Genomic DNA, 23,667 nt, shown 5'->3' with positions numbered 1-23,667 from the left:
CCCTTCTATGAGAGTCCCCCTTTTTTACTTTTCTGATTTGATATATTATATTCTTCCTTTTACTTTGCAATACAATTGATCTTCCTGCGAAATAGATCTCCTTCATCCCCACCCCCCACCCCCCACCCAAAAAAGAAGAGACACATAAGCCAATAGTTTACAAATTGCACCCCTTGTCACAAACTATTGATTTGCCACTGAAAGCAAAATCTTCTTGTCAAAATTGGTGAGAAAATAATATTTTTGAGGCTCTTCTTTTATCTAACAGGGGTAAAACCCATCATTTCACATGAGCAATATCAATTCTTGAAAAATATACAAGAATCAATTGCATCCAAATTATTTTAATTGTACTTCAACATTTTAAATGAAATGTTGGGAATACACTAAAGGCGGCAACTTCTTGCTTTGGTGTCTCAGTTATATAGCAATGTGTACTCTCTCCTTTTCACTCCCCCCTTCCACGTGTAGATATTATTGATACAAGTCAAAATTCTCTCACCACATGGATAGAGGACTCTGCTCCTTCACAACCTTCCACCATAAATTTTTAGGAGGGGCTCCCGCCTTTGAGTATTGACAATGCTCTAGTCATGATCCCAACTCATCACATTTCACTCATTAACCCACCACCAAAGAGAAAAAAAGCAAAGAAAACTGGTTCTTTCTCTAAAGACAGGCCATAATACAACATAAAGAAGCAGAAAAGATCTATTCACTGCTCTTAAAGGAAGAAAAGGTCTGGATCCATCCCACTGCGGACTCCATGAAACATGTTCACTGCCAAGGGAGAGTGACATGTCCTTTTGGTAATGGACATGCTTGTTTTCAATCAAAAGCTGGTGGACTTGGATATCTCGGAGGCCAACTGGTATACATGCTTGAGTGAATGGGGTGCACAAAATTGCGAGAGGCTTGATGGTGTGACGATCCATGACAAAGTTCTTTGTTTTATGAAGGGAGAGATGAGGATTCATCAACACCACTGCCAAAAGTTTTGGACTTGAGGTATGAGCGGGCCAGATCCAACATTATCTTGGTTTCCTTCTTATGCTGTAATATATGAAACAAATTACTCTCAGAAGACTGGTTTTTCCCCTTGGAAAACAATTAATGCAAACAACTAAAGCTAAGTACAACAGATTTCACTCAGGCACTTAAAATATGAAATGGTAAGAACAAAAAGAATATTACATGAAAACATACAAACCTCATCGACAGCTCCGGACTTTATCTTTGATTGCATGATACACCACTTCTTAAAATGTACACCTAGAGAAGAAGGAAGGAAACTCCAGGATATTTCAGTGAATTGTAGATGTAATTGCATGTACAAAACAAATAAGAGAAAACATGTGCAGCAAGAGAAAAACTTGAGAGATATCTAGAAGTTCCATTTAAAATAGCTTTGAATTTTATATTGCCATTTGTTAAGCATAATTATGTCAGGAAGCCTGAAATTTATGAATTCAAACGATCCTATTCCAGCAAAGGCTTAAACAGAATGAATTCAATAAATCTCCAGCCATCTTAAATGATAAACAACTGAAAATAACATTTAGATTTAAGAAGACAGTGTATCACAAAGAGGAATGTAAGGGATGAGGTATCATATCAGGTGAAAATTAGTAAATACAGCAACACCGAGAAAAGGTAGGTTCCCACTCTCTCTCCATTTTTTGGGGATGAGGTGGGACGGGGGGGGGGGGGGGATGGTTGGGGGATTTATATTGTAGGAAGGAGCAGATTGGCATTGTTGGCATAGTAAATAATAAAAAGGGCTTTTTATTTTTTTATTTATTATTTTTTTCCTTTTGGGGGGTTGGGGGGGGGGGTTGATTTGGGGGATAAAAGGGATGCCAGTAACTTACCAACTTTTACGTCCAGCATACAAGAGGATTCGGAGCTCGTTTCAAGAAACCATCTACAGTGTATCTGATCCAGCAAGATCCATTTCTGGGGTTAATATTATATTCAAAATGAAAATAAGAAATCCAAAGCAAAGGAAAAATTTCTCTGAAGAGTATAGATCCATCAATGAAATAATTGTTGTAGCCTGTAAACAATAAAAAAACTAGATAAAGAATGGAGGAGGAGAACAGAAAGGATTCGGGAACCAAGGCCCCACATTAGAACACGAGGAATTCCATAAACATCTCCCATATGAATAGAGTCAAATACAGGGGTTATATTCCAAATCGGAAAACAAAAAGAAACCAAAAAGGGGTCCAAAACCAGTCTCCCTAAGACTTCTTTTTCTTCCCTCTTTTCCCCTTATCGTCTTATCCTAACACTCACCCCCCCCCCCAGCTGGAGAATAGATATTATTTTTTTAAGAATATATGAATATAATATTAACACCCGGAAGGGAAGAAAGGAAATTGATCATGCCCAGCTTGTTACAAATATGGTCGACCCTTGCATTTCCCAAAGACTTCATAAAATAGATCACCTATATCTCCTCTTGGATGAACATGGCTGTGAGAAATCAGTCCTTGTTGCAGTTTCTCATGAACAAAGGGTGGTCAACTTTGATGTGTTATGTCTGCTCATGAAACATAGGGTTTGATGCGATATAAATGACATTTCTATTATCACACCATAGTCACATAGCCGAATTTTCAACAAAGCCAAGTTCTCCAAGAAAATGTCAAACCCATACAACTCGGAAGTCATAAGTAACATGGCCATATCTCAGTATTTTGACCTTGCATTAGACTAGGCAATCCAATCTAAACTCCAAATCTAGGGTTTGTCTTCAAGATCAATTCAAGTGAACCAGCATAAACTTAGGGCTTTAATACCCTATGATTTAGGTGTTGGGCTAAATTGCGTTATTTTAGGGCTTGGGAATACGGCCTCTAGGGTTTGGGTATAGCTTAAGGTTTAATTCAAGTGAACTTTTCTGTAAGTTAAAATTCAGAACTGAACTCCAATTCTCGGGTTTAAGAAAATTAGGGTTTAAACTAGAGTTTGGTTGGTCCGATAGGGTTGGAATTGAGAGGGAAGGACACTAGACGATGAGGACATCAGTGACCAGTTCCGAGTTTACTAGCGACTCCGGCACTGAGATCATCCGACTACAGCATCTATGTGGATGGACGATGAGTTCAAAGGTATCGGATTGCAGGGATCCTATGGTTCGATGAGGAGCACTGCCCACAAGTTGTTTGTTATTTTATTTTCTTGAGTGTTAGTGGGTTGGGTATTAGTTTGCTATTGATTCTTTTTGGGTAATTTTCATCTGGACCCCCTGAGGTTTGGTCCAAGTCACTTTTAGTCCAGTTTAAGTTTTCTTTTGCATATGGCTCCCCTGTAGTTTCAATAAATGATTAAATAAGGACAAGTTAAACAGAAACTATTAATTTAATTAAATTTGTGACAAGAATACCCTTGTGTCGTTTGGATTTATTTATTTTAATTTTAATATACTAAAGTAAATATCGTAAAATAAATAAATAATAAACAGTCATCGATTCCCTTTTTATAGTTATCGGTCGGAATTGGAATACATCGCCGTCGAAGAAGAAGATCTGAGAGTGAGCCACATTTGGAGATCAAAACCATATCTGTGATCCTCATGCGAACTGCACAAAAAAGAAAATGAGGACGACTTACTCTTCTTCTGGCTACTACTGCTGGTCTTTGTTTGCAACCGGGGTAACTGCTCTTCAAAAGTGTTACCTTTCTCATGTTTCAAGCTTGGATTAGTTGCTATTTTTCTTGGAAGTGGATATTTTGCTTCATTCTGTAGAATCGCAGAGGCAAGCATCTTTTAACAATCGGTTCTTTTGTTGTGGGAGATTATTGAATACATGAATATACCCATTTATAATTTTTTATTTTTTTCAGTTTCTGACTTTGTTTGATGGTCTTTCTTCTTCTTTTTTTTTTTTCGATTTTTTTTTTCCTTCTATTTTAAATGGATTCGAGTTGAAGTTCCTCTACAGTTAGATAGAAAAAGTCAGTTTTTTTTTTTTTTGGCTTTTGACTTTCTTTTTTCGTTTTTGCAGGTGCTCTTGTTTCGTTTTTCTTGGATTGTGGATTCATCGTTTTGAATTTTTTTTCTCAGGGAACCAATGGTTAGAATAGGTATGGTATCTGAGGAATAATCTTTCATCTCAGATCAGAATCGAATTGAAATTTGTTCCTCATGACTTCCATTTTGATGTTTTTTAGGGTTTGAGAGGTTGTGATTTGGAATGTATATGCTTAAGAAACTTCATCAACCAAATTATCCCTATCCGAACTGAATTCAGAATGATCAGAGTTAAGTTATTGCTGTTAGGGTTTCCCTTCTCGCTTGAAAATTCGATGCTGAAGAAGAAGCGTTCGTGGGACGAAGCACAAATAAAAAATAAAAAATAAAAAATTCCAAACTCGAGGGTATTTTTGTCACAAATTTAATTAAATTAATAGTTTCTGTTTAACTTGTCCTTATTTAATCATTTATCGAAACTACAGGGGAGCCATATGCAAAAGAAAACTTAAACTGGACTAAAAGTGACTTGGACCAAACCTCGGGGGTCCAAGATGAAAATTACCCATTCTTTTTTTATTTGTGTTATATTCTGATCACCAGGTCCTAAAACATTTGAGTGCCCAAAAGAAGCTAAAACAGAGGCATGTTAAGTGGGTTGAATTTCTACAAGAGTACACCTTTGTACTCAAACATCGATCTAGTGTTGAAAATACAGCTGCCAATGCAGTGAGCTAGGTTAATATGTACCTCTACTACACAAATGCTATAAGTCAGGCCAATGTGCTATTGCAAACAATGAGCATTGAAGTTATAGGATTTGAGCGAATCAAGGGCCAATTCCCCACTTGCCCTGATTTTAGTGAGGTATTCATTCCCTCAGTGGAGATCCTCCTATCAGTCACTCAAATTACCTTCTAAGAGATGGTTTCCTTTTTAAAGGAACCAAACTTTGCAATTTTAGGACCTCACTTTGAGATTTCTTGATCTGGGAATTGCATGCTGGGGGATTTGCTGGTCACTCTGGTCAAGATAAGACAATAAGCTTAGTAGAGGACTGATTTTACTAGCCAGGACTCAAAAGAGATGTTGCTAAGGTAGTAAGTCAATGTAAGACGTGTCAAACCACTAAGCAATAGAAACAGAACATTGGGTTGTATACTTCCTGGTCTGTGCCATATGCTCCATGGCAAGACCTTAGTATGGATTTCGTGCTTAGTCTTCCTAAGACTTTGAGAGGACATGATTATGTATTTGTGGTAGTAGACCGCTTCTCGAAGATGGCTCATTTCATTCCATTTTCTAAGACATATGACACGTTAGTTGTTGCTAAACTTTTCTTCCACGAGGTTGTCAAGTACCATGGGTTGCCTAATACCATAGTATCTGATAGGGATAATAACTTCACTAGTCACTTTGGACAGACTCTATGGAGGATGATGGGAACCAAACTCCGTTTCTCTTCTGCATTTCACCCCCAGACCGATGGGCAAATTGAGATTGTTAATAGGAGTCTAGGGAATTTGTTGCATTGCCTTATAGGAGAGTACCTTACCAGTTGGGATCGGGTCCTTACTCAAGCCAAGTTTGCCTGAAATAGTTCCAAGAACCTAACCATTGGTTTGTCACCTTTTGAGGTTTGTTTAGGATACCAACCCAGGGCTCCCATAGACCTTATTCCAACTGTGTCCAACTCTAGGACTTCCCCATCAGCCGAGTCTTTTCCGCAGCACATATCTGACTTACATGCAAGTATAGGACAACGAATAGCATTGAGTAATGATCAATATAAGTCCAAAGCTGATGGTTAGCATCAGATCGCAGCATTACACTAAAGTGAAAGAGAGCAAGCTACATGCTCGTAGTGCGGGACCTTTCGAGATTCTGAAGAGAATAGGAGCTAATGCCTATGTTCTTAATCTGCCAACTAAGATGGGGATCAGCAATATTTTCAATGTGGACCACCTTGTCCTATTCCATGGCACTCCTACTACTACATCTTTCTATCCAAATGACCTTGACACCCTTCCCTTTGTTTTTGATGACCTTGCTGATAAGACCCCTTCACTCCCTGCTACTTCAGTACCACCTATGCCTAAGTTTCACAATACAATTGAAATAGTTGAGAAGATCCTTGATGAAAGAGTTACAAGTTACAACTACAAGAGAGGGAGGTTACAGAGAATTCCTAGTTAAGTGGCGGCAACATCCTGAGATTGACAACACTTGGATCACGATGGAGGAGCTACAACGACTTGACCTAGACATGCTTGAGTACTACCAGAGCCTTTATTCACTGAAGGTGAATTCTTCAAAGTCGGGGAGAGTTGATGAGAACATCAGTGGACAATTCCGAGTTTACTAGCTACACGGGCGTAGCAAACATCCCACTATAACATTTATACTATCGGATTGCAAGGATCCTATGGTTCAATGAGGAGCACTGCCCATAGGCCGTTAGTTATTTTATTTTCTTGAATCTTAGTAGTTTGGGTATTAGTTTGCTATCAATTATTTATTTATTTATTTTGTTATGTTTGACTCATTGTGGGTTGGGCCTAGAGTATTTTGGCCCAATTTTGGAATGTTTTGGGTTTGGGTTAGATTTGCTACTTTATTTGGGGTTATTTTGGGAATTCAGCAAGTAGGGTTGAGAGGGATTAGTTTCTATTATTTAAATCTTGTATTATAATCGATTGGCAGCATGAATGAATGAAAACAGAAAAAAAAATTTCTCTCTTGCACAAATCTCCCTTGGAGTGAATTTCTTACTCTCTCAGGTAAGTTCTATTCTCTTCTCGTACTTTCTCTCCTACGTGAAATAGGCTCCTCTCCTTTTCTTTTATTCTCTAGTTGCTATTTCACTCTTCTATTATGTCTGTCAGAAATTCTTCTTTTCTCTGCCGTATCCTTTCTTTGCTTCTTCCTTTCTTTCTTTTTTCTCCTTCTTTATTCTTCCCTCAGTTTTCTTTTCTCTTTTTCTTTCCTCCTCTTTCTCTCCTATTCTGTCTGTCAAAGCTTCTTTTCTTTGTCGTATCCTTTCTTTCTTTTTTCTTCTTCTCTATTCTCACTTCTTGTACAGCAGCATTGCAGTATTCCTCCTTCTAACCCTATTGTCCATTCTTGTGTTTCAGAATCGTCCAGAAAATTTTTTCCTTCTATTATTTCTACTCCTCGGTATTTTCTAACCCCTGTTTTGCAGCCAGAACCTTAAATATTTTTCATTTTATCTTTCTTCCTATGCAGTAGTTTCTTTAAAACAAAACTTCCACGGATTCCTTTGCATTGTTAATTGCTCAATTTATTGTTAGAAATCTGATTTTGACTAGGACAACACTATTTTCTTTAGGTTTCTTGAATCTTGATATTCTTGCATTCAATTTAGGGTTATGGTGCCAAGATCCCCATCCCCTTGTTTCCATATTGATTCTTGTTTAGTTTTTTTGTTCATTAGTTAGGACTTGATGTTTTCTTTCTCTGCTTTTAACTGCTTTTTATGAATGCTTAATCAGATTTCGGTTGCTGCGATTTCTCCTTCTTTTTATTTTTTTTTAAATACTAACTATCAAGAACAGGTGTCTCCCCCTAAGAGTCTAGTAGCCCACTTTGTAGGTCCCCTAGTTTCTAAGGTTTCCCCTATCACTAGGGTTGGGGGGATGAGGTACCTAACATTTCAGGCAGATCTAATGGGTAGATTGGCGTAGACCTGACCTTGAAAGTCTCCTGGAAAGTCCAAAAATTCCTGAAATACTCCAGAAAATTAAAAAAGGAAATCGGGGTTCGGGTTTAGGGTAAGAAGAAGGGATTCAGTCTTCTAGGGTTTAAGGGGATGGTTACGCCTAAGATTGGGATCAAAAACTAGGGGAGGGGAGGGGGAAAGGTTTCCTAAAGGGATTGGGATATGGGAGAGGGGAGGGGTACCTAATAGGATTTAGGGAAACTATGGCTGTTGCAGGCTAGGGAGAATGGGGAAGAAGAAGCAAGGATAACGGTAGGACTGGGAATGGGGGTTTACTTGCACTCACTTGTAGGAGAGAAGGGAGGTTGAAGAGCTTGAATCAATTGCAGCAAATTAACACACTACAGCAGCTGTAGGCTTCCTCCCTCAGGAATCCCACGACTCCAATATTTACCTCCAATGCTTGATTTTATTCATTAGCCAAATCTGTCCTTATAAGCCTCACATAGTGGACTCATAATAGGACTCAACATTAGAAGGTGACTCAAACTAGGGCTTCCACAGGGACTTCAATTGGAAAGCAGTCAAACTAGGATTCTTAACTAATTCAAAGTGCAAACACAATAGAACTTCTAATATAAAAAGGAATCCCTTTTGAGATAGGACTCCCAACTAAGACCCAAAGAAAGGGGGAGTTCTACTTTACTTGGGACTCCCACTCAACTAAGGACTTTCACATATCTCATCCTAGGATGATTCAAATTACAAAACAAGAGTAGGACTCTTCAATAACTGGGAATTGGAATACAATTAAGGGAATCTCTCTCTAATTGGAATAATAACTTGCCTGTGACTCTTCAATAACTTGACCAAAACAAATCCAAACTTCAAAACAAAAGTAGAACTAGTTTCTCAATTGAATTTGAGCAACTACTAGAGGAATCCCTCTCCAATTACATTTTCTAGCTAGACTAGACTCTTTCATAACTTAACAAAGGAGGACTCAAAACAAGAATCAAATTCTCGCTAGATCAAATTGGGCTGGACAAGAGGTACCCAAATTGACCAATTTGCCCCGATGCTGGCTGAAATTTCCTGGGTTGCTGGCTGGGCTGTAGGGCTGGCAACCTCCCTAAGCCTTCTTTGGGTGGTATTGGATCCAGTTCACATCACAGTCACTTCTACTTCTTACTAATCCTGGGCACAGTTTTCGTCAACAAATGCAATAACCTATGGTCCATCATCTATCAACTAATGAGCTAGTCTAATTTACCTTTGAAAAGTCTTCGACTCATTCATTAACATGATCTCTATGAAGTACTCCACGTCCAAAAGCCTTCTTAAGCCACCTTGGTGTCTATATAACATCTCATTGAGATGTCAGAGGAGCAGATGAAAGCTGACATAAAAGGCAATGTTAGGCCGCAATCCAACCAAAAAACTCGGTTTACCAACAGGCCTCTATAGTTATTGGATCATCAAACGCAACACCAGCATCTGACATAATCTTCAAATTTGGATCTGTGAGAGAGCTGTAGACCTAAGCATTCTTGTTTCAAAAAGCAAGTAACATACATAGTTCATCCCCATGGTTAACAACATAAGAAGTCAATTCTTGTTCCAGCTTAATTTGACCATTGGATGTCTACGTCAACCATGATGATGATGAACATATAAGGTACACATGTACATCCCTTCTTACGTTTTAAAATTATAAACAATTCCAACATATTTGGCTATCCTATCCGCTTGAATAAACAAACTACCAGGATCTCATCAGGAAATTTTATAGGGTGACTGGGTGAGCTTCCAATCTGATAAACATGCCTCCAGGGTGATAGATAATAAAAGGAGCAGAACATCAGTATATTTACAATTTCTTATTTCATAGAATGTAATAACTGCTGCATCTTGTTCTCTCATTTCAAAGTTTGTTCCAAACAAGGAGAAAATATAAGAACAATATGTTTATCCAAAAAGGTTTTAACTACAAATTTAATTAATACCTCAAAGGAAGATCCAAATGGAACATCATGTGCCTGTTGTACAGTCTCAAAGACCTGAAATGGGGACAATCTCAAAATTTAGATGAAGCAAGGAAAAAGAGCATAACAAAAAGATTTAACACGAAAAGAAATTGCATAAAGACAATGTAAGTGGTTGACATAATTATTCATACCAGATTTCTTTTTTCACTAGAGAAAACAGTATGTTGCCACTCAGTCATGGCTGTGTATGGTGGACACATTGGGCTGTTGCAAACAGATCTAAATGTTACTTCTCTTGTCAGGCCATCATATTCATCTACAGCATGCCACTGGCCCAACTGAAAAACACAACCCACAAGCTGGAAATTGTCAAACTACTATTACAGGCAGTTGAAAAATCATAACTATATTGCTGACTGCCATTCATGGCTACATCACATTTAAGTCAGATTACTGAATGGGAATAAAACATTATGAAGCATAAATCAATCAGTTATCCCTTTACCCCCTAGAATTAATCTTCCAAAAGAATCCGATATCATCAATGAGATGCATCAAAAGTGATTTCTCGTGTCTGAATGAACAAATATAATATGTCATGTTATACTTCCATCACTAAGTGCACCCACCAAACTGGTATTAACTATTAACAATGGCTGGCAAGTGCATCAGCCTTCTGCATGTAAAGGCATCACATGCTAATAATTTGTCATACTGGTAAGGCAGTGTCTTAAAACTTAAAACTAACTATACGGCAACAGTATATAATTGGAAATCCATTTAATAGGATTACTGAAATTCTAATGTCCAAAATAGCTGTTAAAAAAAAAAAGTAAATAATTAAAGTACAGAAATAGCACACACGCGCACACACACACACACAAAATAAGAACAGAAATAAAAATATAAATTTGAATGGGTCCTTGATGATGCTTAATAAGTCAGAGATGCCGCATTGTTTACATATAGACTACCTGAATAACAGAAAATGAAGAAAGACAACACCCCTCTGAAAGTACCAGAGGTCATACATAACTAGTTAGTTATGGATGTCATGTAAGGAAGTAGTAACGAACCACAAGGAGTGGCTTAGTTGGAAAAAAGCCAACAACTTCAAGGAGGTCAAAGTTCGAATCCCCTCAGGTCCAGGGGCGAAGCCCCACTTTATATTATGCAATACCCTATACCCAATATGAAAATGCACCTATTCTACCCCCCCCCCCCCTCACAACCAAAAATAAAAAGTGGTAAAGGAAAATTATCCAGAAATTTCAAACATTCCTAGGGCAGAAAGCATCACAAGCTCTGGGAACTTACATTAAGATTAGTATCTTTGCGTGCTGAACGGTATTTTTTGAAAAAATCTGAACCATCAGCCAAAAAGACATTAAAGAACTGCTCAGCAGTGCAAGGGAAAGCATCCTGGGAGCAAAAAAAGGGTACCACTTAGCTTGACTAAGAAAATTCCATTCAACATTTCGATATAAGCTTTATCACATACATGGAATATGTCAACCAGAACTTCTTCTCTGATAAAAGGTTGATAGCGTCTAGTGTTGTGAACATTGTCTTCAGGGAACATTTCCTGCCTTCCAATACATCTGAAAGAGGTACTGTGAGCATGCAACGCAGACTGTTCCTTATCCTTTATGCCCAATAGATTATCAGTTAGTGTAACTTCAATCAAATAAAATATGTCACAGCACTTGAATATATATAAATTTATATAAAAATATAGACACCTATATCTAACAAGAAATGATAGTTTTCAGGGAAGAAAAGGAGTGATAAGCAAAAAGCAAGACCTAAAATATTCTCAAAATCCAAGAATCAACAAGAAATAAGAAAACACTAGAAGCCTTTGGAAGAGAGAAGGGAAAAAGGCAATGCAACATCTAGACAAGCAAATTAGATGCATTTTATGGATGCATCTTATCAATTCTCTTTTCAACACAACAAGATTCTAAGATATCAGTTCACTGTATTGTGTAACCCCTAAGAAAGTGAATAAAAGAACATTCTACAATAAGAATTGTTAGGCTAGGCATGTGGCCTTAGAACTGTTGCTTCTACAGTTTTTGGCCAAAGCATTTGATTTCTTTCCCCTTTTCGTATTTGTCTACTCATTAAACTCTTACGCAGCTGGGATTTGCATGATAGAGAGGTTCACGCAGACGTTTTTTTCATTTTTTCCCCAACAGAGCAATAGAACAAAGCAATCAGTATATGGTACCAGACTTGGGTCCAAACCACCAATAAAACTAATTCCTGGAATAGGTGTAAAATGGTACAAGTAGGCAGCACGAATAAACAGTCAATAAGATGTTAGGCCTTGAAACATGGGTTCAACAAGGTCTTGACCAAAATTTGGGATCTCTTGGTTTTAGTCAAAGTTGAAACCTGAAACCTGAACCCCCTTTTTTCCCCTGAAAAAAGAACAAAGGGCGAACCCAGAGCCGAAGGCTTCTGCACAGGCAGATTCTGTCGGGGGGAGGGAGCAATTTTCCCTGGAAAAAGAATGCATTATTTAAGGGGAGAGGTTATTAGAATATGTATGGGGGAGAGACAAGAGGGGGCAAAAAGCCAGAAAAAAAAAGAGCCAACTGATCAAGACAACCTAGTAGGCATCAAAAGATTGAAATCCAGTCCATAAGTAACAACAATGTGGATGCTCTTTGGGAAGTCAGGAAACAGATTATGGGGGGACCAAGAGGAGCCTAAAGTTGATGTCAAATGAGATGGCATTCCAAATCAAGTTAAGAGAACGAGATATGGAATCAATAATCAACTTCCCAATGGTGTCACACATAGATAAACTGAGAATGACGAAGCTAAACACACTTTGTTCCAAATGGAGCTGGTGAAAGGGCACAAGAAAAAGGGGCAACTGACATCCTCAGCACCAATGTACATTGTAGTAGAGAAGGAAGGATTGGGAAGGAAGACAAAGCTTCAAGGTTCTCGAAGTGACAAAGGATTGGAAAAGGATATGGCCTTTAAACCGGACCAGTTTATGTCGACGGACCAAGGGGAGCGAGGAGCAAGCAAGAGTTAAGGAAAGGGAAAGACTAAAAATAGGAACTGGAATTCAGTGAAAGAATAATCAGGATTGTGAAGTTATTTTTAAGTTTCAGTGGACAATTAAGATGGATAATTAGTGAACCTGTGTTGCAGGAACATAGAATAAAGAAGTAAATTTAGGAGATACAGAACAAAGAGAAGTTGAATTGAGGCAAGTTTGTTTGTTTGTAGTTGTTATTCAATGTTTAATTAGATGTTTTAAGTGGCTTTGTATCCTATATTAGAATGGTTTAGACATCAAACAGAGAGATGAAAACCCTAACTGTATGGTAAAATATACTAGGGTCAAAATCTCATGATAAACAGCCATTAAAACTGAGATTTCTATCCTAACAGACTGACCTTTGGTTTTAAAATATACCCTAATGGTATGGTAAAATATACAAGGGCTCCAGGTTGGTTTTGTAATAGATTTCCAGGATGAAGTTTACGTAGAAATTTTTTTATCCATAATTAGCCCTCCAGGCTAGTCAAAAATAGTACTTCAGTTCAGATTGGATTTGTGTTGTGAATCAGACATTTTGTTTGTTGTGCTAAATCTGACCTCTCTCCATTAAAAAACACATAACTCAGTCGTTCAAAATGCAAATGATCTGATTCTTGTTCTAATGATTAAAGGACTCAAAAGTGCATGTCTTTCATTAATGCATCTTCAACACAGGTTTGCTAATTCAAGTGATTACTTATTAACTGATAAGGTTGTTAGTAAATATATAATGATGATAAGTTTATGCCAAAATGCCATATGAGAACATGTATGAACTTGTCTGACAATGATAAGCATAACAAAGTATATGAGCATACAGGAGTTGTGAATAATGACATAAGATATGCGATGATTGTTGACGTTTAAATATTGCAGGTAAGGGAAGTGGATCAGAGCATGTAAAGTCAAATAAGGAAAGTGCATTGTGCAGCATATAAAATCAAATTAGGAAAGTGGATCGTGGATCGTGGAGAATATAAAATCAAGTGGCCAAGCTGGCTGATTTGGTCGAATACTGTCTTTCCTTTTTGAGCTAAATTGGATCTTATGCTTATTGGATTTTATTCTGTTATGTATTCTAAGTTAGTATAGGATCCCATCAGATACTCGGATCTAGTCTTAAACTTGTACCAGCATTAAATAAAGTGTGAACTGGAGGGGAGAGGCTTGCTTGAGTCGTCTCTCCCCCATCTCCTTCTTGTTTTCTTCTCTCTTTCTCTCTTCTTCTCTTTTCTCTATCTTTGATTGATATTCAATGGAGGTTATAGTTTCATTACATGGCATCAGAGCCTATCTACTAAAGGAATGATTTACCAGCAAATTGGAGTTTGGTAGTTCTTGTGATTGTTAGTGCGTGGCAGCAGTGGTCTCAAGCTGCAAAAATATTGTAGTTCTCAGAATGCGTTAGATACAAAAAAGACAATTGCATCTTCTATGTTCATGATAGTTGTTCTTGTCCGTAATTAGTATTGTGGCGTAAGTTCTTGCCATGGCTGATCTTTCAAAGAATATATCCAATGAGGGTATACCGTTCCAAATCACAAGTATTAAGTTGAAAGGAGCAGAAAATTATTTTCTTTGGGCAAAGGCAATGTATGCCTTTATCCATGCCCAAGGTAAACCAAAGTACTTAAAGAAGGATTATCCAGTTGTTGATTTGAAGGATGCAGTCTTGGTTTCTGTGCATGAATTGTGGACTCGTGATGATGCTGTCATCAAGGTATGGATTTGGAGTAGTGTTGATTTTTCTGTATTATGCTTCGTGACACGTCCAAGCAGATCTAGGTTTTGCGTGATGCTTTTGGTCAGGAAAAAATATTTTGTGTATGACTTACATGATCGGATGTTTAGTTGCTCTCTGAAGTCCTCTGCTATGTATGAGAGATATGAGTATCCAAATGGCAATGCATGTTTCTCAGCAGTGCCGAAGAGTGCTGTACTTTTTACCCTACGTTGGTTTGGGATTATTACAACTGTCCTCGGTTTCTGGCAGTAGATTCAGCTCCCCCCATACTATTGGGTTAAACCCCTTCATCTGTAATATTCTATGGGGTTCACCAATGCTATCCCTCGCTTGATTTTTTTGTTGATTTTGGCTGCAAGGTACAATGATTTGTATGAATAGAAACCTACAAACTGCTAGATCTCAATTATAGGCACAGGAAATCCTCTCCGTTAATATTTTGATGTACCCCTTAGACAGAATCAAGAAACCATCAGGTTGTCCCCTTCCTCTGTAATACCAGATCAGTCCAAAACCATTTGATGAGCTTCATCAGTAGAATCGAGCCTTCCAGTTGCTGGGTTTTGTTTTGCCTAGGGTTGAACGCAACCTAACCCTTTTTCTATGATTCAGTTGTAATTTTTTTAATTTATTACTCTATTTTCCGAATATATCCTTCCCGTATCACTTATTCCCTCATGTCCCATGTCTAATATTTGTTTCCAACATTGTCTAGATAACAAATGGAAGGCCTCATAAGATCCCTCTCTAACTTTCTAGTCAACTCTTGAAAATTCTGGTTACCTACTATTTGAGTTGGTCCACAAGCAATATAAGTAGGGTTTTGAGTCCCTGGGATTCCATTGCAGGTAAGGATGGAAATGATTAAGATGCACATAAATGCAGTTCTGGAGCAAAAAATAACATAACTAAGCTATATTACCCATTTTTTCCTTGATTTGATCCACTTTTCAGTGAGGAATCAAATAAAATTTGAAGAAAGAGATCACAAATTGAAGTTTATGGTGAATAGTTTTTTTTTTCAGTACATTATGGTGAATAGTTAGTCAGTGCTGTTCTCACTTTCTAGCTTTCAGAATCATGAATCTTCAATCACATATGCCTTTTAATGTATGTATGCCACTATATTGCAATTTCTTGCATTGTATTGACTATTGTGTGCTGTACCAGCCAATGCTTGATTTTTTTTTTTTTTTTGGTTGCAATCACTAGATCTTGAGAGAAGCTATGCATCGACTGTGTATTGCACCATATCAGCCAATAAAACAGATGCTCATTTATATAAAAATAAATAAAAATAAAAAAAGCATCTCACCGCATTAGTCGATACCCTGCAATACTGTACTGTAGGCCAATACGCAGTATGATATTTTAAAGCATGACCATATTTTTACCTTAAAGATACAATACATATCAGTTGACATGGGGGATACGGATTTATTCTGGAAACCTTGATTATACCTTCATTTCTGCCTCTAAAATTGCATGAAAATTCTTTGCTGCACACTGTAAAGCCCTAAACACCTGATTCCTGTTCCAAAATGACGCAAATTTATATCTGGCCCTACCTGAAAAATGGAGGAAGAAGAAGGAATGAGGCCTACGTAATATTAGAAACACATTCCAACATATAGATTACTATAGGAATTAATATACAATAACACTTATTGAAAAACTAAATATCATAAGTAGTAGAATGTACAAAATATTAATTTTGTCAATGCACAAAGTAGACAAAACCCTCAAAATTGCACAGAACAGTATGTGGAAGCTGGACTCGAAATTCAAGGTAATAGCCAAAAGAAGGCATAAATGATATCATGAGAGTAACAGTCTATCAATATTATACCCTGTCATCTGAAAAATGGAGACGCACAACATAGAGTTAGACATGATAACTACGAAACCCGAAGGTAGACATGATAGCTGCGAATCATCAGACAGATATTTACAGTTCTAGTGTATGTCAGAAAATTTTCAAACTAAATTTCAACTAAATCAGGGATGCAATGAGCTAGAGTATTTATATTATAGACAGCAGAGCAAATTACATTTGCACCCCCTGTGTTTGCAGACAATTACATTTACACCACCTGAAACTTATTCTATTAGGTTTACACCGTTATGTTTTGAATTATATAACAATCATACCCTTATTGTTAGAATAATAGGGTTAAGTGAAGAGTCAACTTGTACTGTATTTTTAAAATTCCCAAAATTACGCTTTTTATTTCAAACCCCTAAAGAAAAAAGAAAAGAACGACCAAAGCTGTTACAATTGTACGAGCTGCGAAGAGTTGATCCTTCTCCCTGCCACAACCTATTCTTTGTCCTTGCAATCTCCTCTCCTTTTTTTGTAACTCAGGTAAGTGCTGGCTATTTTACCGTACAAGGTGATTGTAATTCTTTTTTCATTATTACTTGCTCGCATTCTTCCGGATTCCAGATAATTGCAGGGGATCACCCTGCGTTGGGATCCTCTGCAGGGGCTGCTGAATTGCCCTCACCAGTATATGGTTCCCTTTCATAATTTATTAATTGACATCTAGCCATTATTTGACATTTTTTTTCTCATGATTATTCACTCCTTATCTTCTCGGTAGCGAAGGATTAATAAACTTCAAGCACCAGAAAACAGGGGATCAGAAGCATTGAGACCATTATAAGAATCTAGGTAGAAATTGAAACGGAAAAATTTGCATCCAGTGGAAATAGGAAAGCTCTAAAGTGAATTCAGAATGGAATATCCTTGCAGTCATGAAAGGAACTTGAGGTACAGAAAAATCTTGAGTGGCAGCAGGGGATGTTAATGAGTTTTCACCTGCGGCCACAAACTCGGAACCAATATCAGAAGTCCACTTCAGACCATCTGATTCTGCAGTCTCAGAGGGTGCACCAATTCAAGAGGATCTTGTCAGAGGGAACAAAGGATGAGTTGTCCACATAAACCACATGCAGTAAGAAGAAGCACAGACAGGTTTTGAGACACAACGTCACCCTATAGCTCTTCTCCATGGCCGGCAAAAAGACACAAAGCTAATAAGTTAATTTTCAACAGGACCCAGACCACAGAATTCTCGTGACTGAGGTACTTATTGTGCGAAGGGTTAATAAACTTTGAGCACCATCAGGCTCCCTTCTAGGGAAGTATTTTTTTCCTACCAAAGAATCTACTGCAGAAATTTGCAGAAACTGATCAATATGAGAATGAAACTGAAGACAAGGTCCACAATTTCTTTGTGAATACAATTTGTCCCAGAATCAGTGCCAGTTGCCGGTTACAAAAGCTGAGTTACCCACCCCCACATCCAAATGAAGGAGTGTTTTCAGTGTTAGATAAAGAGTAATGATAGAACATGATTTATGAAGCGAACCCTATATAGGAGGAAGAAGGCCTAGGGAGTTAAAATTAGATGACATGACGACTACTTTTTCATTTTCCCTATACCGGGGGGGGGGAGTTCACTGTATTTAGCTGCATTTAGTAAATGACTAAGATACATTTCATAATTTTGGTGCCAAAAAGCAATCACAACAGCTGTAGACATGAAGGCAAATCAAAGAGATGTAATCCATAAATAACTGGTACTCGTAGTTCGGAGTAGCATGAACCCTGAATGATATGCCTCTTGGTCACAATTCACAGTCAACTTTCAGGCCCCAACTCAATTGGAGGTTCCAACATTGTATAGCATAATAACAAAAAGAGAACCTCTGAACCACCTTTACTTGTTCAGTACTTGACAAATGGACATATTCATTTGGACCCAAATTCCGCACATGAGCAGGGTCAGGTGTACAATATTTCCCAGATGCAATTTGGGGGCCAAATAACCAAGGCCGAGCACACTGCGGAGATCATGCCTGCTGCATGGTAGAAGGCAACACTGCTGAACTGCAATCACCTTCACCATATTAATTAATTGTGACAATTGCTTACTTTATACAGACCAACTAAGCTGAAATCTTCCTAAGTTGGCATCTACTATGTACTGTTGATTATGGAAACAGCCTCTTCTACAAAACAGGGGCTAAGGATGCACCACTGATTATATTTACTCCTGAGAACCTGTAGAAGTGGAGCCTTGTGCACTATGATGCTCTTTTTCTAAAACTAACTGCTAATTTGTATATAATTAACAATCCACCCTGAACTTTAATGAAATAAATGATTTCTCCCCCGCACTTTCCTAAATTACTAACTGATTCCTAAAGTTTGCGTAAGTTCAATATTAACTCCTACCATTAAACTCCATTTGTTATCTGCTGACATGGCATATGTGATATTCATAATGCCCCCATTTTCCACAATGATTACAATTATGAGAAATTTCTACACTCCCTTATATTTGCATCCTATTTATTGAAAGTAACCTGCTCAAACTTTTGCTTTCGATTGCCCCAAACAAGCAAAACTCTCCCCACTCCTTCCAGGTTGATTTAAAATACCTAAGTTTCCACTTCTTCTCCATGATTTAAAGACCATCTTTCAGGAGAAAAAATATGATGGCTACGTCACACCATATGTCATTTGAATAGCACTTAAGGTTTTAGGAGTACCAGACATCTCTTAGTGACCTTTATTTTGTGACTATTCAGAAGGGAGAGTTGATAGAGTTTGGGGTGCTTATCAGTCCTTACGTTTAAGTTAAATGATCCTGAAACAACATTTATGCAGTTACCACTATCTACCATCACCTGGACACTGCTGTAGAAGATACAGTCTCTTCTCCAGTCTTCCTTGTGTTTCAGCAACTAGGACTCTGCTGACTACATTGGCAGATGTGTAATTTCCTACTAAGCCTATATGGTTCTTCTTCTGAACCTTCTTTTGCATCGAGGTGCACTCCTGAATCATCTTCTGGTCCTTCACCAGTGACAACACCTGACCAGTAACACTTACTCTTTTCTTATTGGGATGGTCATTTGCAAAGTGTACCTCCAATGATAGAATTAGTTTTTGTTGGTCACAGGGGCTTTCCCTTTGTAGTTATAGCCCTAATAAACCTTAGGTATTGTGGAGTGTTGGTGGTGGTGGTGTTAGTAAGGGGTGTGTGGGGTTGGTCTAGGTAGTACTCCTGAGATCAGATCTTCTTTGACTGATTATGGTTTCAGGCCTCAGGGCCTTTTCATACAGATCTCTCATATTATGTCTACTACACCTATACCTGCTGTGATGTCATTCCTCAGTCCAAGTCTGAATCTGGTCATTAGTTGTCATCATCTATGGATACCTCTTTTGCAAGAAAGGGCATCAAACTTCTACATGAATTCTGCTAGTCATACTTCCTTGCTTCAGCGATTGGTATCATTCTCGTATCTCTCCTTTGTAGTGTTTAGGGAGGTACTTATGATCAGGTCTTTCTTTATCTCAGTCTAGCTGATTGGTTGCCCTGGTACCACAGGGTTTCTTCTTTCTTCATTCAGCATTCCCTGGCTGGACCTGTTAGCTTGGTTTTGACGAACTTCAACATATTAGAGTAGATAATCAACATTTTGTGTAAGAACCTAAAACCAACAATTGGAATATCGAAATTTCCTTATATGATGTGTTTTTTATCTGATTTCTTGCCTCCTACATATTTAAAGCATGATGAACACAATGGAACTAATATTTAGCAAAAAAGAAACATTGAATAGTTATCATTCAAGTATACTAACACGTGAGGTTCCAAGAAATACAAACTTTGTAAAATTGAACAAACTATAATGCATACATGAATTGTTTGATAGAAAATTACATATAACAAAATACAACCAAAAGCAAAATCATAGGCTTCAGTTCCAAGTTGAGTGCCTAGTTAAAATCGTTGGATCCATCCCCTATCTGTAGTAATACCCTGAATATTGGATGAAAGCTTCTCATAACAGGTTATGCCTAAAGTTATTAAGGACTGACTCATTGTGTTTCTATAAGTGGGATCCACATAATGTAGATAACCCATGCTAGGAAATGTCTCATAAGGGAAGATACTCCAAATGATGCCTGTTATAGCCGTTAACAAAGCAAAAATCAAGACACTTAAGCCATCAACAAAGTAAAAATAAAAAAATGGGAAGTTTGGAACAAACCTTGCAAGAATCTTCCAAAATCCCCAAGGGAGGAGCAAATGGTGTGATTGAAGGCAAAGGAGTTACTTTAGGGTGAAAAAGAGGTTGGAAATCACAGAATACCAAGAAAAATAGTTTATGGGTCAAAACTCAAAAGGCAAAATCTGGCAGAAGTTATTGAAACCTACGAGATTTCGTAGGTTTCAAGGTTTCAGCCCATCTAGGTCGAAATTTTGGCATTCTAGTCAAAACGTGGTATTTTTCCAATTCCACCCAGGTTTCGTCTCATTCTTTATTTCACTGGTTTCGACCTAAATTTATACCATGCCTACAACAAGGATATCTATCCCCTACTCAAGTCCATATAGGGTACAGCTACTAGACTTGCTCACCAAAGGAATAAGAGATGCCAGGGTTGACTATATTTGTAAGTTGGGCATGAGTGATATATACGGTCCAGCTTGATGGGGAGAGTTAAGAGTAGAAGGGCAGAAAGGGCACTTCAGCGCGTCGAGAATAGTGCCCGGCATGGTTTCTCAATGTGGCTGGAGGCTGTTCTTGAGCAAATAGGACTTCTAGTCCTTTTAATCTGATTCTTTGTATTTCTCCATTATAAATAAAGCTGTTCAGACTGGATTCTTCACAAGTTCTGTGTGAAGCTCCAAGATGAATCAAGCTCTCTCTCCTTTCTTTTTTGCCCTTTTCTCTCCTCTGTTTCATTATTACAATTGACAGGTTAGAATTGAAAGTCAAGAAAATTAATGAAGTAGCCAACAACCTACAATATTATATATTAGAGATTGGTTGCATTATAAAATCTGGTGGAACTTAAATGCAATATGTAACACCTTATAATATAACATAAGCGTATCTTACTGAACCTCGGCATGGGATAAGAAACTCATTGTCTACCATGCTGTCCATAAGAAAGAGAGAGAGAGAGAGATACTAACCATCTAGACTTCCCAAAGGAGGTACGCCATGCCCACCAGCACCCATCCGAAGAATAATTATAATAGCAGGATTAATGAGTGCATGTTGACCCCTCTTTATCTGTATAGATAACAACTTAGCATGCTAACAAATTAAGGCAGAAACAACTGCTCTCACTGAAATGAAATCCTAATGAGTATACAAGGGAAAATACAAGCATTGGAGAAACCACATTACCTCATCAATATCTTCAAAGGGAATAATCACCTAGCACATGGAAGTACAAACACTCTTAGAACACACAACTTGGACAAATGATTCACCAGGACCAAACCAGTACTCAACAAAGAAGCATTAGGTTATATACTTGAAATCAACCTTGCAGCCAAACAAGTTAAAGAAGTAAAGAAAATGGTTGAACCAAGGTTCACTCCTGTTTGAAATTACAACAGCAACAACAAATTCAACCTTGTCCCAACTTAATGGGTTGCAGACAGACTTCTAATGGTAACAATAAAAAGAAGACTTCTTTACATGCAACCCCTCAGAATCAAACCCACACCCTATGCACCCCTCCAAAAATCAGACCTTACAGATCCCCCTTCCAACCTTCACATTAACATCTAACCATCTAGTTACCATTTCACTTCTTACTGATTAGGTTAACAGAACCAATCATGCAATTGCCAAATTACCCTTGACTCAATCATCCTTCTTCCCTCTTCCTTCTCTCTTCATTCCACGTGACAGTCCTCTCCTCTCCATCCGGCCATTTGTCCTCCTGAGCTCCACCTCCATCACTGGACCTCCACCGAAAAACAAAAGCACAAACAGCGAAAAATAATACAACAGTTCAAAATAAATAAAAGCGACAATCACATCACCAAATCAAAACGGGTTCCCACAGATAAATTTCGACCGCTTCACCTCAAACTGATCTGGATCATCAATCATCGATCACTGGATTCCAGATGCCATACAAGTTGAAAGTTGTTGACGGTGAGAAAAGAGAAGGTAATCGAGAAACAAAAGAGAGGCTTCAACAACTAGGAAGCAAAAACCACATGAACGAATCAGAAGAAAAGAAACCAAGAAAACATGAGGCAAAAACCCGGTCTAAGCAAAAATGGAACGCAGATGGTAACAAGAAACTCAAGATACAAACCACAATGACTGTGTCAGTTTCAGTTTTTAATTATGGAATTTGGTGAATTTAGAAAGACCTGCACGTCTCAGTTAGGGTAGGTGATTTGAGTCTCCATTTATTCTTCTCCTCCATCTATTCTTATTTGCTTTCCAGATCAACAGTTCAGCTGACTGGCATCCATAACAGCTTCTTTGAACCCATCTAAAATCCAAGTTCAAGAACTTTCAGAACTGTCAAACCCTACAATCCAAGTTTTCTTCTCCCAACTTCTCAAGTCATTGTTCATAAAATGGAAAAGCGGATGGAACCAGAATTCTTCCTTCGTTTTTTTTTTTTTTTTTTTTTTTTGCCTTTTTGTTATTCTTCTCTGATTTTTCCCAATGACTGATCAACTGACAAATCCTGGCAGGAGGGCCAAGGACTCCAGCTGGACTGGATTAGGAAGGGTGTTAGCTATATGGGTAGGAGAGGTGGAGCTCTGGTGTTGGAAGATTTTCAGGTTTTAGCAGGTGGATGGACAACAGAGAAGAACACTGAACTTCTTCCTCCTTAGGGTTTCTTTTTTTCTTTTTTTTTTTTTTTTTTTTCCTTTATTGGCAAAGAAAAAACTTATCGAGGTGTCCATTTTACTTGAGGATAAAATGGTCATATTACCCATATAAGGGTAATACGGTCCTTTTCAAAAAAAAATTGAATTATATCAGTTAGATGTTAACATCCTTTCATGGTGTGCAGGTCGGAAGGAGTACCTATACATCCTTTTTTTATTGAAAAGAAAAAACTTATTTAGGTTTCCATTTTGCTTGAGAAAAAAATGGTCATATTACCCATATAATATGGCCATTTTCACAAAAAAAAATTTGAATTATAACAGTTAGATGTTAACATTCTTTAATGGTGTGAAGGTCGAAGGGGCATCTTGTAAGGTTTGGTCTTTGGAGGGGGTGCATGAGTTTGGGTTCGTTGCAGAGGGGTGCATGTACAAACTTTGGAAGGAAAATATAATTAACAGAGGATTTGGAAGGGAGTAGAAAAAGATGGAAAAAGAGAGACGAGGATATCAAAAATAAAAGAAATAC

The 23,667-nt window shown here is 37.8% G+C and overlaps 1 protein-coding gene across 1 annotated transcript in view; it reads right to left on the bottom strand.

Moving 5' to 3' along the window:
• Window positions 1-236: 236 nt before the first annotated feature.
• The window catches only part of LOC149022219 (BAG-associated GRAM protein 1-like), a 58,122-nt gene continuing 34,691 nt past the window's right edge, over window positions 237-23,667 (bottom strand). Inside the window, exons 10-19 of the mRNA XM_089150393.1 lie at window positions 21,679-21,708; window positions 21,462-21,561; window positions 15,919-16,025; window positions 11,148-11,291; window positions 10,964-11,068; window positions 9,838-9,984; window positions 9,665-9,718; window positions 1,872-1,935; window positions 1,211-1,272; window positions 237-1,053 (exon numbers count right to left, since the gene is read on the bottom strand). Of these exons, the coding sequence (XP_089006519.1) occupies window positions 952-1,053; window positions 1,211-1,272; window positions 1,872-1,935; window positions 9,665-9,718; window positions 9,838-9,984; window positions 10,964-11,068; window positions 11,148-11,291; window positions 15,919-16,025; window positions 21,462-21,561; window positions 21,679-21,708 (915 nt within the window). The 3' untranslated portion in view covers window positions 237-951. The remainder of the gene's footprint in view (window positions 1,054-1,210; window positions 1,273-1,871; window positions 1,936-9,664; window positions 9,719-9,837; window positions 9,985-10,963; window positions 11,069-11,147; window positions 11,292-15,918; window positions 16,026-21,461; window positions 21,562-21,678; window positions 21,709-23,667) is intronic.

Source organism: Hakea prostrata, chromosome 3 (assembly GCF_041222555.1).
Source record: "Hakea prostrata isolate BN-2017 chromosome 3, UWA_Hpros_2, whole genome shotgun sequence".
Lineage (NCBI taxonomy): Eukaryota > Viridiplantae > Streptophyta > Magnoliopsida > Proteales > Proteaceae > Hakea > Hakea prostrata.
This window is presented reverse-complemented; position numbering and strand designations above follow the sequence as displayed.